The sequence below is a fragment of the Pygoscelis adeliae genome, unplaced genomic scaffold (genome assembly GCF_000699105.1).
Source record: "Pygoscelis adeliae isolate BGI_AS28 unplaced genomic scaffold, ASM69910v1 Scaffold414, whole genome shotgun sequence".
NCBI classification, from domain to species: domain Eukaryota; kingdom Metazoa; phylum Chordata; class Aves; order Sphenisciformes; family Spheniscidae; genus Pygoscelis; species Pygoscelis adeliae.
The window spans coordinates 596056-607616 of record NW_008824673.1 but is presented as its reverse complement, the minus strand read 5'-3'; the positions used below and the strand labels follow the sequence as shown (position 1 = coordinate 607616).

At 52.6% G+C, this 11561-nt stretch overlaps 1 protein-coding gene across 1 annotated transcript in view; it reads left to right on the top strand.

Annotated features, from left to right (window-relative positions):
* Positions 1 to 11561, top strand: part of JPH3 (junctophilin 3) — a 58461-nt gene that overhangs the window by 29390 nt on the left and 17510 nt on the right. The window contains exon 3 of the mRNA XM_009323040.1: positions 9704 to 9828. Coding sequence (XP_009321315.1) covers positions 9704 to 9828 — 125 coding nt within the window. The remainder of the gene's footprint in view (positions 1 to 9703; positions 9829 to 11561) is intronic.

The window sequence follows — 11561 nt, the reverse complement described above, 5'->3', positions numbered from 1 at the left end:
GGGTTGGACTGTGCCGATGGCTCCTCAAAGCTTCCCTAGAGGCAGACAAGAGGCTCCCTCGGCTCCCTTCGCCCATGGCCTGGTTGAGTTTCTCTCTCTGTGCTGCATTTTGCACCTTTGGCATTGAGGTTTCCATCCCACTCTTCATCCCGTGCGCGGCATCAGCCAACCGAGGAGGTCAGTGTGAAAAACAGGGAGGAACGAGCTGTTTTGGGGAGCCTTCTGATGGTGGAGGTCAGGGTGGGATGCTGATGGTCCACCAAATCCTCCATCTTTTGACCTGCAGCCTGGGGCAGGTCATGGCAGGAGGAGGCACCTGGTATCCTCCAGGTCACAGCGAGCCAGGCTTTTTCTAACAGCCTTCATCCATCCTGCAAAGGTTGCTCCAAATTTGTAGCTGGACTGGGGGTGATCATGTCCCGACCGCGTCTCTACCCTCCTCTCCTCGAGAAATCCAGGAGGCTGGGTAAAGTTACACCAAGCCAGCTATCTAGACCCACCATGGTCAAGCCTCCCATCAAAAAACTGGCGTCTCCCCGGCATAACGAGCAGCCCCTACGCACAGGGACGGGCTCGCGAGGGTTTTGGCAGTGCCGCCTTTGGAACCAGCCTTGCCCGGAGACAAGGCAATGCAACCGGAATGCAGGATCCAGCCTGAAGTCGTTACAGTCAGCAGCATGTACAGCCAAACTCAACGCTACACATGTCCGAGCAGGCTGAGTTATGGCTGCTTGGGGAGCTATAACTTGGCCTGTTGTGCATTTAAAAATCTCCACCCGAATGCGGCATTGATGTAGGGCTTTTCTGCTGTTCTTTTTTTGCATTTAATACAGACAGTATAGATCTGCAGTGTGTGGATGATCCAGCGCTGCCCAGGTTCCCTGGAGATTTTGTGCCTTCGCTTGCTTTTTCTTGGGCTTTTTCTTCTTCTTTATTTTTTCCTTTCCGAGGGTTGTTAGTGATTTCTTCCAACCTGTTTTGCCTCCTGCCTGAATGTGGCAGGATCGTTTGTAATGCGCTATTTTTGCACAGGGTTAGAGGCGCGTTTGCGGCGTGGTTGTGCCTTTGGGACGCGTGCGTGGAGGCCTGTCTGCTGGCACTCTGCGAGAGCAGGGGATGAAGAGGGGGACGTCAGTGTTTCCCATTTCCTCCCGTGCTATCAAAATGGGCAGTCGCCTTTTCCATTATGTGCATGACAATTATCCAGTAAAATCATGGAAACCTGCCCCATCCAAACCATGATAGCTGGAAAGCAGGCAGCATCCCCCCTGCTCACTCCTTTCCCTTCCTTGAAACTAACTCTTCCCAAACCCTGCTCCGAGCGGGTTCCTGCAGGTTTTGCATCACCACTCATCGCTCTCCAGGAGATAATGACGCTCCCAGCACCACCACAATTATCTCATGCCTTCCCCAGTTTATAAGAAAAAGGGAGACTCTGTCCCCGGAGCTGGAGTTTGCTCTTGCTGCCTCCGTGTCTGATTTGGGAGAGGGGAGAGAGCCCCAACCGAGCACTGCTGCCCGTCGCTGCCGTGTTGGAGCCAGCAAAGTGCCAGGTCTGGGGCAAAGCCAAACCTGCCTCCTTTGATCGGTCAGGCTGGGGCAGCGGTGGGGACGACGGCATCAAAGCTGTCCTTCTTCCTCGGCGAAGCCCAGCTCCTGTGCACGGGTCTGGGCTGGCAGGCACCGAAGGACCGGGACGGGCAGGTACTGCCTGGCCGCGTTGCTCACCTGCATCCTCCGTAGCTTCATTACAGGTGACAGATGGCAGGAGATGAGACTCCCTCTCCAGATGTTAATTATCTTGCGAGCTGTAAATAACATCTCAGGGCAGCTTGCGCATTATCTCCGGTGCGAAGGACCCATCAGCTTTGCCCTTGCCAGGGGGCAAAAAATTAAAAGGAAGGAAACCCACTGGGAGGGAAACGCACGGGTCCGCCTGGCTCTGCTTATTCTGCGTGTCCCTTGGCCAGAGAGAGATGCTGGCAGCATCCTGTCTAACGGGGGCAGATGTGCCTTTGGGTACCAGCTCCACCTGGCCCAGCCCTCTGAAGTCGATGGGAGTTTGATTTTCTTGTGCCAGGACTGGCATTTTTTGTTTAGCAACAGCAGGGATAAAATAAACAAATCCGAGCAGCCCCATGACCGATCTGGGATGATGGCAATAAGGCAAGCTGGAGAGGATCGTGGCGTTACGGCCCTTCGGCCGCTCTCATCCTTCTCCGCTGGGAAGGACCCAGCTCAGGGTCCCGGGGGATGCGCGGGGATGGGAGCAGCCGAGACGGTCACGATGCAACTCGCTGCCTGCTGTGGGCTGCGGTTTGGGCCATGTTTCTCCCAGAATTTTGGGGACGTGCCATTTGATTGCGGCCCATCCCTGTCGCCCAAGTCACCGTCCATGACTTTGCACCGTTACGTGTTGTGAATTCAGTTCTCCAGCGAAACTCATTTTGTCTACTTAAAGGCAAGGAACAGGACAGAAGGACACAGCCTGGCATGTTTTTTTCCCTTACTCGGATTAAAAAAATGGTATTTCAGTGCAAAATGGCAAACGACGCCTTGGTGAATTCGATCTCCATTTGTAAGCTCCAAAAATATAAAGGTAGAGAAGAATCTGGCACAGGTGCCTGGAGCAACGAGCTAAATGGGAACTGGCTCTATCCCCGTTTCCATGAATTTCGGAGACCTCATGCATTCCATACCCCAGCTGGGCCACAGGCACCTGCTCTCCGCGAGGTCTCCCAGCTGGCTTGGGAATGGTTTCCCCCCGTAGCGTTACATTTCCCAGTGTAAAACCACAGGGAAACTCAGATTTGGGCTTTTGACCACATTTTCCAGGCTTCTCTGGATTTTGCATTATTCTTGGGCAATAACAAACAAGCGCATGGAGGTATTTTTTTTCGGGATTAAAGGGTTTGACTATTCTATTTTTTTTTTAAATTCAGAACTTGTCTTTTAAAATGTGACTTTCAGAGCAATTTTTTTCAGAGCCTGCAATAACTATCCCCTCTGCCCCGTGCCATCCCAGCCATCCCCAACCCTTCCCTCTTGCTGTCTCGCTGATGGGAGGTTTCCTCCTCCTCCTCCTCCCGGTGCTCATTGCTCCCCGCAGGTACACAGGGCTCAGGCAGGGGTGGTCCATCCTCCCACCCCAAAATCTCCATCCGGAGCCGGAAAGTCCGGCAGCGGGCGTGGGGAAGCCAGGCTTTCTCTTTGCTATGCACAGCACCTGCTTTCTGTCTGGCTGCAAAGAGCCAGAGCAGACGTTTCTGGCTGCATTACGTCATGTCAGAGGTCACATTAGCTGCTTTTTTCTCTTGATTAAGAATTCCAGCGATGGGGGGGTGGAAGAAAAAGCAGACGGAGGAAGCGGGCAAGGCAAATATGCTTGTGATAAGCAGGTAAATGGGAATTTATGCACAGATAGCTAATTGGTGTGTCTAATATTCCACCCCCTGAGTACTGGTACTGTATTACTGCCTTCACAAATCACTGAAGGCAAGCCTAGTGCAGTAACAACCAAGCCAGGAGAACTGTGAAAAGAGTCAAGCTGGAATTAAGAGTGGGTTTTATCAGGGCAATAAATGCCAGATCGGGAAAATAACAAACAGGTCGTTAATTGCTGCCATCTCCCCACTCCCTGAAGGAAATGTCTAGACAGAGCCTGGCCCTGGGTCGCACCTACCCCAGCCCTTGCAGTCAGGTTATCGCGCCAGTCTTTTGGGGCTAGAGGGGTGCTGGATGCGGGATGCTGTGCCTGATGAAGGCTGCCGAGCCGAAGCCCATGCCAGGGGCAAAGGGAGGCAGGACCGGCGCTGCAGCTCTCCCCAGCTCTGCCCTAAATCAGAGATGCTCCCGCGGAGGTAGAAGCCAGACAGTCTGCAGCGGCTATTAATAATTCAGTCCCAATTTGTCCCATCTAGGAGAGCATGAAGACCAGCCAAGCCTCCCCTCCTTGCAGGCAGGGTTTGAGATACTGCCCTGAGCAGGCAGAGCCTCCTTCCGCCTCCCCGTCCCTCCCCGGTGCTGGTTGCAGCTATCGATCCCACACCGGCAGGGTCTGGAGCTGGAAATGCCTCTGCTTCGCTGCGGGGTGCGGAGCGATCGGATAGCCTTGGGAGAGGGTTGCATCAGTGCTCCCCCTCGCCCTTCGGCTCTAGGGTTCAGTTACCGGCATCGATCACTTGGGGACTTTTGCTTTGTGTTTCTTGGTGTGTCTCGGCTTGATGCAATTAGGGCTGGATCCTGCTCTCTGCTGTGCTGGTGGGAGCGTAAAATAACCCCTGGCTGAGTCAACACAGTTGAGGGACTCGTGCTCATGCAAGCCTGGTTTTTGCACATGGGGTGGCTGGACTGAAAAGCTCCTTTTCCTCGCCTCATCCAGCCATCCCTTCCCAGGACAAAGTGCATCCCGATGCTTCTCTGTGCACCCTTGAGTCAGGCCGGCTGCAGCCACCGCTGCGGTCAGAGGGGAGAGCAAAGCACCAAAGTCTTGAATGCCCTGCAAATGCTCTCTCTGAATTTTCCCTGAAGTATTTTCTTGCAGCTAGTGTATGTTTTAATTGAATTTTGCCGTTTGAAAAATACATGAACCTCTGTAATGGAGGGAGAAAACATTCCTCCTATAGGAAGATAAAGATGCATTTAAAAAACCCCAGAAAGCTGCCTGATTATGTATTGACCTGAGAGACAAAGCGAATCCAATGGAGCCAGCCTGGCCCCTTAGGAAAACTTGAGGCTGTTCGTTATGTCCCAGGATGAGCTCACTGCCTGGTTAACTCCATCCTCGCCACTTGTGCGTGCCTGCGAGCCAGCAGCGCTCGTCTGCTGGAGTGAAGCCTTCGGTGAAGATGGCACGTGGCGGGTCTGCATGTTTTCCATGAAAACATGGACCGCAGGGTTTTCTCCTTTTATACGGTAGGAGGAATTAAAAAAGCTGCACGGAAGAAGGCTTTAATAACAGTTTTAATAATTTTCTTTTGATCTCAGCTTTCTTACTTCATTTCTAAGCTCTGGACAGTTAGATCAGTCTGTCCATCTGAGCTAAGCAAATGCAAAACAAGGGGGAGAAGACTACAACTCCTTTGTAGTTACCAGGAGCTTGATTTTTTGAGCTCCCTTGCGAGAGGGTTGATTTGTAGGTACGCAAACAAGGTAGAAAAGATTAAACCCTAATAGTCCTGTTGAAATCAGCTCAGTACTGAGCAAATGGTTTAGGTCTTCTTGCAGCCTCATGTGCGCTCCTGTCAAGGAGTTTGGACGATCTGGAGAGCTCAGGAGAGGTTTCCATCAGCTCTCGGCATGGGATGGAGGAGGGCTGGCCGTTTCCATCCCTGCAGCAGGATCCCGACAAACACGAGCAATAAAGCAGCATTTTTGTACTTCCCTGTCAAGCCTAAATCCCACTGAGCAAGGGATCCCTCGGCCGAGCTTTGAGTTCACGGGGACGTCAGAGAAGCAAGGAGTTTGCCTGCAAAAGAACGGAAATCCCCCAGCAAGAGCTGCCACGTGAATTTTGGGAAACAGACCTTCTTTTCCAGAAATCTTGCCCACATGATGCTTTTTCGCATTGAAACCACAAATAATGCAGATTTCCCCCTGCGTCTAGCGCACAGCTTCCTTGGGCCCCAGACATACTTTTGCTCAAAGAGTCTGTTACCTATTTTTATCGAAGAAGAGCCTGTTTCTCATATGGGAATGCAAGAGAAAACGGGAACAAGGATGGTGAGTCCCTCATCTGGTTCCAGCTCACCCTTTGCACTACCGCTGCGCTCAGAGAAAGCTGGATGGAGGTGAAGGACTCAGAAATGAAACGGGTTTCTTGTGGCATCGGGTGCCATCCCTGCAATTACAGGCATCGTGCTTATGACTCCCGAACAGACCCGTCTCCATTCAGAAATATTTCTGGTGGTATGTAAACTTGCTCTAATTTCCAGCCTAATTTTTAAGCGGTTTGTCCCACTTGTTCTCCTGCCAAAGCGGTCCATTAACCTAGACACCACTCAAGCCTTGCCTGGTTTTAATTTTGCTTCGTTTCTTCCCGAGACCATCAGGTGCCACAGATTTTGCTGAGAGTTCACCCCTTTTTGGCTAAACCGGCCCTGAGCATCGGATTTGCAGCAGAAGCTCCTCACGCATGCAAAGCCAGGCCAGAGTCGCTGTTGGCGTTCCTAAAAAGCCAAGTTCTTCCTTTCAAATCAGTTAATTCCAGCTTATAGATTAGCCGGAGCTGATAAAATTGGCATTACGAACCGCTGACAGGTATTATCCCTTCTCCTGTCAGCCCTGGCCAAATCACAAGAGATCTGCAAAGATTTACAGAAATCTGTTTGGTTGCAATTTTTCCCTGCCTCCTGCCAGCTCTTCTTGCCAGTTTGACCACTTGCCCGGTCATCCTCCGAGAAGAGTGAGTCAGCTGGGCAAAAAATTAATAAATAAAATATCCCAAGCCTGTCCCAGCATGGACTCCCTGCCCCAACCCAAACCGGACCCTTGGGTCTCGAGAGCTGGTTTATACCACCCCCCGCCATCACCCCTCTGGCTCTTCCCAGCCCCATCCTTGCCGAAACACCCTCCCCCAGTTCAGCTTGGATGGCCAAGTGCACTAAAATGAGATTTAGAGGTTGTAACCATCCTCAAAAGTCCCTCTGCGCTTGCGTGTGCTGGTGTTCAGAGAGCTCCGGCCACCTCCATCATCCCGGGATGCGTCGCTCCTTCTCCCCTGCTCGTCCATCGATGGCAGAAGAAACCCAGACGGGCACCTTCGAGCTGATGTGCAACTTTTAATCAGCTCAGACAAGACGAGAGGGGTACCATGCTCTTGCAGACAACAGCCTTTGTCCGGTGGGCTCGTTACGGGACGGAGGACACCATGGGAGGCAACGAAGGAGCGATGCGAGAGGATCTGTTTAATTCCTCCCCCCTCTGATCATCCCCAGCCTCCTCCCCCAGCTGTGATGAATCCATAGGGAAGGATCCAGCCTTATTTTGACTGTGGTTTCCAGGATGGTGTCTCTGTCTGGGAAAGATTTATGGCAGCGCTTACGGCAGGAGGAGAAGAGTGATTAGATCGGGCCCCGTCTATTTGTCGTGGAGAAAGACCCACTTTACAAGGAAATAAACTCAAGCAATTAACTGGGGAATTAAGATTTAGCGCACGCTACGAGCAGCAGGCATGTATAAAGGAGACAGCTGTTAAATTTAGTATGTGACAAAGTCATGCGAACACTAACTGGATTACTTGCATTTATTTGGGAATACTTATGTATTTTATTATTATGCAACGTATAGATCACCATAATTCTGCTTTTCACTCCGACGGCGCCTCTCCTCCAAGCATCTTAGAGAGCATTACAAACAATTAAGCCTGCCTGCGCCTCTGCGTAGTGCTCGGTTATATCCGCTTTGTGGGTATTGAATATATTTTAGATAGGAGATGGCTTAATTAATGGGATTGATTTTTAACTCTTTCTGGGCCGAAGCCCCACGTTGCTGCTCTTCCTGGGCTGATCCTGGAGTCCACAGGGATGGACTAGTCTAGAAGTCATTGGAGCGAGTTTTCCAGGGATGGAAATCCATCCATCCCCCAGGGATGGTGATTTTGACCCATTTTGGTGAAAAAAGGGGAGGTGATGAATGCTGGAGAAGGGAGCGTGGCTTGGGTGGTGGCTCCACGTATGCTCTTCCAGCGCAACCTCCCGCTCTGCAGACACCTTCGTGTGTCCCCAGGACCCTTGGAAGTGGCACAAGCTGCTTTTCAGCGCTTCCAGCCTCCTTCCCTGGCAAGAAGTGACAGATAACTGCCTCCAGTTGCATCTCTGGGGAGGAGTTTAGGGAGGCAGCATGTAATCCTGCCTGCTGAGTTTGGTCCAGACACTATCAGACGTTATTAATCCTTTGTATCAGGCCAGCGGGGACCGGCAGCCTGCTGTATAAATGTGCTGCAGTATGGGAGGGACGGTCCCTTCCCTGAACAGTTTCCAGTTCAAGGAGATGGCGGAGGGATAAACGGATGGAGGATCTTCAGGAGCCGACGTCCAGACCACCGAGAAGCTCCTGTGGAAGATGCCAGCCGTTTTAACACCCTCAAAGAGTCAGCATCTTAATTTTAAGCCTCGGGTGGCAGCGTTCTTGGCACTGGGGTGGTTTAATTGGCGGGTCTGATGCCTCAGCCTTTCCCACCGACCACGTTTGCGCCAAAAACAGGAGCAGTTTGCACCTCCTCTCCCAGCAGTTTGCTGTAGCTCCTGCTCAGAGCATCCCTGCTCCTCCTAAAAGAGCCGAGCTGGGATAACTGCCAGGGGATGGGGCTGTAACATGCTTGTCCACTCTTCCAACCCTGCAGGAGTGTGGAGCAGAGTAAGCGCTGGATCCAGGGTGGGTAAAAAAACATTTAAAACCAATTTTTGGTTGCATAGGTCATGGGGGGCCTGCAGCAGCACCGCCGCGGCCCCTCCACCACCTTCGATAGCTCCGGGAGAACGCGTCGTATCCGCTCCCTTGGCTACTCCAAAGCAGCCAATTTATATAAATAAAGCAGTTATTAGAGCAAAGACAACTTGTCAGCACTTGAAAACAAGTGACAGGTCGGCTCCGGGGGCAGGGACCAGGCGTCTCGCCCCAGCTCAAAGAGGTGACAGCACACAGACGCACACACGCCCGGTTTTGTATCCCCGGCTTGTGCTGCACGATGCAACGCCAGGCACATTACTAGCCCTATTTTCCATTTATAGGAGCCTGTCAGAAATGGCACTCCTCTCCGAGCAGATGTCGAAAAATTAGAGGGAATTCAGAGAGCGGCAGAAAAAAAAAAATGATTAAAGGAGATGGAGGGTCTGATTTTGGAGGGAAAAGAAATCAGCTGAGCTATTTATAACGCTGCCTGCACCAGGGTGGGTAGGAACAGGCTTTTTTTTTCAAGTGCCTCGATAGCTCAGCTAAGGGGAAGGGGCAAACCAGCCTCCGAAGGATGCTGACAGGAACACTGCAGAGGGGCTGCGTGAGAGGGTGTAAATCCTGAGCGATGGGATGAAATACCAAACGTGAGTGTCTGGGGAATCGCCGGTAATGGGTGAGTGCAGGGGACGGTCACTCATCCAGAGTGAAAAAAAAAAAAAAAGCCCTGATAAAGACGTGTTAAGGGGTGGTAGAGGCGGTACCGATGGCAAGCCCCCGCTCCTACCTCTGCTCTTGGTGACAAGCCGCGCTTGTATTTACATCCAGTGTTTTACACAAAACGTGTGGTGGCGGGGGTGGAAATCGTCACTTTTTCATCCAAAAGCAAATGTTTTTGGTTTAAAAAAAACCCACCGGCTTTAAATTCAGGCCTTCAGCCCCAGAGGCTCACGGGAGGTGCATGCAGAGATTGCTGCAGCTGTCTGCCGGGCTGGGGTCCCCTGCAGAGGGCTGCGTGATGGGGGGGACCAGCCTGCTTCGGGGTGATGCATCCCCGGGGGAACAAAGCATCTTGTCCCTGTTTCCAAATCGCCTGGGCAATTTGCAGACTGAGAAGCAGTTCGTGAACATGTTACCAATGTCACATCACCCCGTTCCCCAATGAGCCCCAGCTCCCGGCAGCGGCTCCTCCATCGCGGCCAAAGGGGGTCGGAGCAAAGGGGTTTCGTGGGGGCAATTTGGGTTTCTCCGTGCCTCGGTCTGCGGAAGGAAGCTGCCTCACGCGGTCCTTGTCTCTCTGGTTGCCTTGCAGGACCTCTCACTCCAGGGCCAAGGCGGAGGCGGCTGTGACGGCGGCGCAGAAAGCTCAGGAGGAAGCGCGGATCGCCAGGATCACTGCCAAAGAGTTTTCGCCTTCCTTCCAGCACAGGGAAAACGGTCAGTGCGTGCCGCCGCGCCAGCCGGCCCCGCGGACACGACTTTCGCCCCGTGCCGCTCTCTGCCCCGCTTGGCCCCGCAGAGACCCAGAACCCCCCAAAAATGAGCCCTGCTCAGAGGCTCAGTCTCTGCCCGCAGCTCCTGGTCCTCACCGGGACCCTTGGGGTGGGAAACCACCCTGTAACACCAGCTTTCGGAGGATTTAGCACAAGGCTTTCAATATTCAACACTTCCACCCTGTGCAGTCCTGTCATTACAGGGAGCTCCTCTTTTCACACCAAAACACCCCCATTTTTTTAATGCGTAGTCCTTGATGGTTTCACAGAAAAAACCCAACAAGAGCTCCCAAAGCAAAATGCAAACAGAAATGATCCCAGAAGCGGTCACTGATTTTACCTCCGTGGCTTTTAGAGCCTCGTTCATGATTTCTTTTGAACGCTTGGGCTTGCAGAGCTGGGGCAGCATGCGTTGGTGCCTAATCCTTCACTTGGATGTGCAAACCAGTTGCGTGTGTGCACAAAGGTGTCAGAGAAATGCACGTTTGAGGTTTGCCTGGTGGCTCTTCCTTCCCTCCATCATCTTTGACATTTCTTCCTGGTTTGTCCAAATTTTTGCTCGTTGACAAGAGGCTCGGGCTCAGCAAAGGCTCAGGGAGGAGGAAGACGAAGCGAAGCCGCGGTCGGGCAGGGCTCTGCAACCGGCAGGCGCACGGGGAGGATTCGCCCCGCGAAGGCTGCGCCTATCCGGGAGCGAGAGGGGCTGCTGCGAGTGGGAGCAGAAAGCTCCAAGTCCCCACAGCAATAATTAACATAGTAATTAATATATGTGAATGGTTTTATTCAAAAGTTTTCCTGCACCGAACTCTCCTTAGGAGGCGTCTATCATTATTTTCTCCCCCTTACAGCTCTCTAACTGAAGATTACTCATTCGGCTTAATTGCTCCAGGGGCTGGTGCTGGTGACTCATGTCGGCGGTGCCGTTCCCTGAGGCCGGGGAAAAGGGATCAGTGCATCTTTTGGACCAGCCGGCCCATGCACGAGTCCTCACTTAACTGTGGCGCAGAGGCTGCGGGGGCAGCTGGGGGCATCCCACAGCTCAGCAGCAATGAGCCAGACGGGGTTTGAGGTCTGGCTCCGGCCATGAGCCTGCCTGAGCTGGGGTGGTGTGCGTAGCAAACGCCCATCCGAGACACGGCCACGTGCGGATGGGAATTTTTGGGGGGCGTAGGGGATGCAGAGCCCCTTGCAGCTGAGCCCCCTGCAGCTCTCTGCTCGCTGGAAGAAGGCACAGCCCTGTTCAAACACCCCATAGCATTTCTCTTCCTGCAGAGGTCCAATTTGTGTATCGGAGATCTGAGCTTTTTGCAGGGCTGCGTGGTCCCAAGGGCTTCTTCAGCCCTGAGATATTCCTCATCTCCATTTCCTCTTGCCAAGAGACTTTGCTGTTTTAAATCACCTCTTGAAAAGATATTTTTAGGTAATACATTTTTTACTAGCTTCTAGACGGGGGACATGGTGCTTGACTTGTGTTGGGGCTTGTGTTTCTGGTGCTCACGTCTGGGTGGGTTGTGTGTGAGTGAAGGGGGAGGGAAGGAATTTCCACTTAGAGCACATTAAAAAACAAACACACCATCCAAGATGTGTCGGGAAACCTGGGAGCGCCCGCGGACCAAGTCAGGCAGATAATAGCTGCGAGCAGCCGCGCCACCCCACAGACCCCGTAACCTCAGGCTG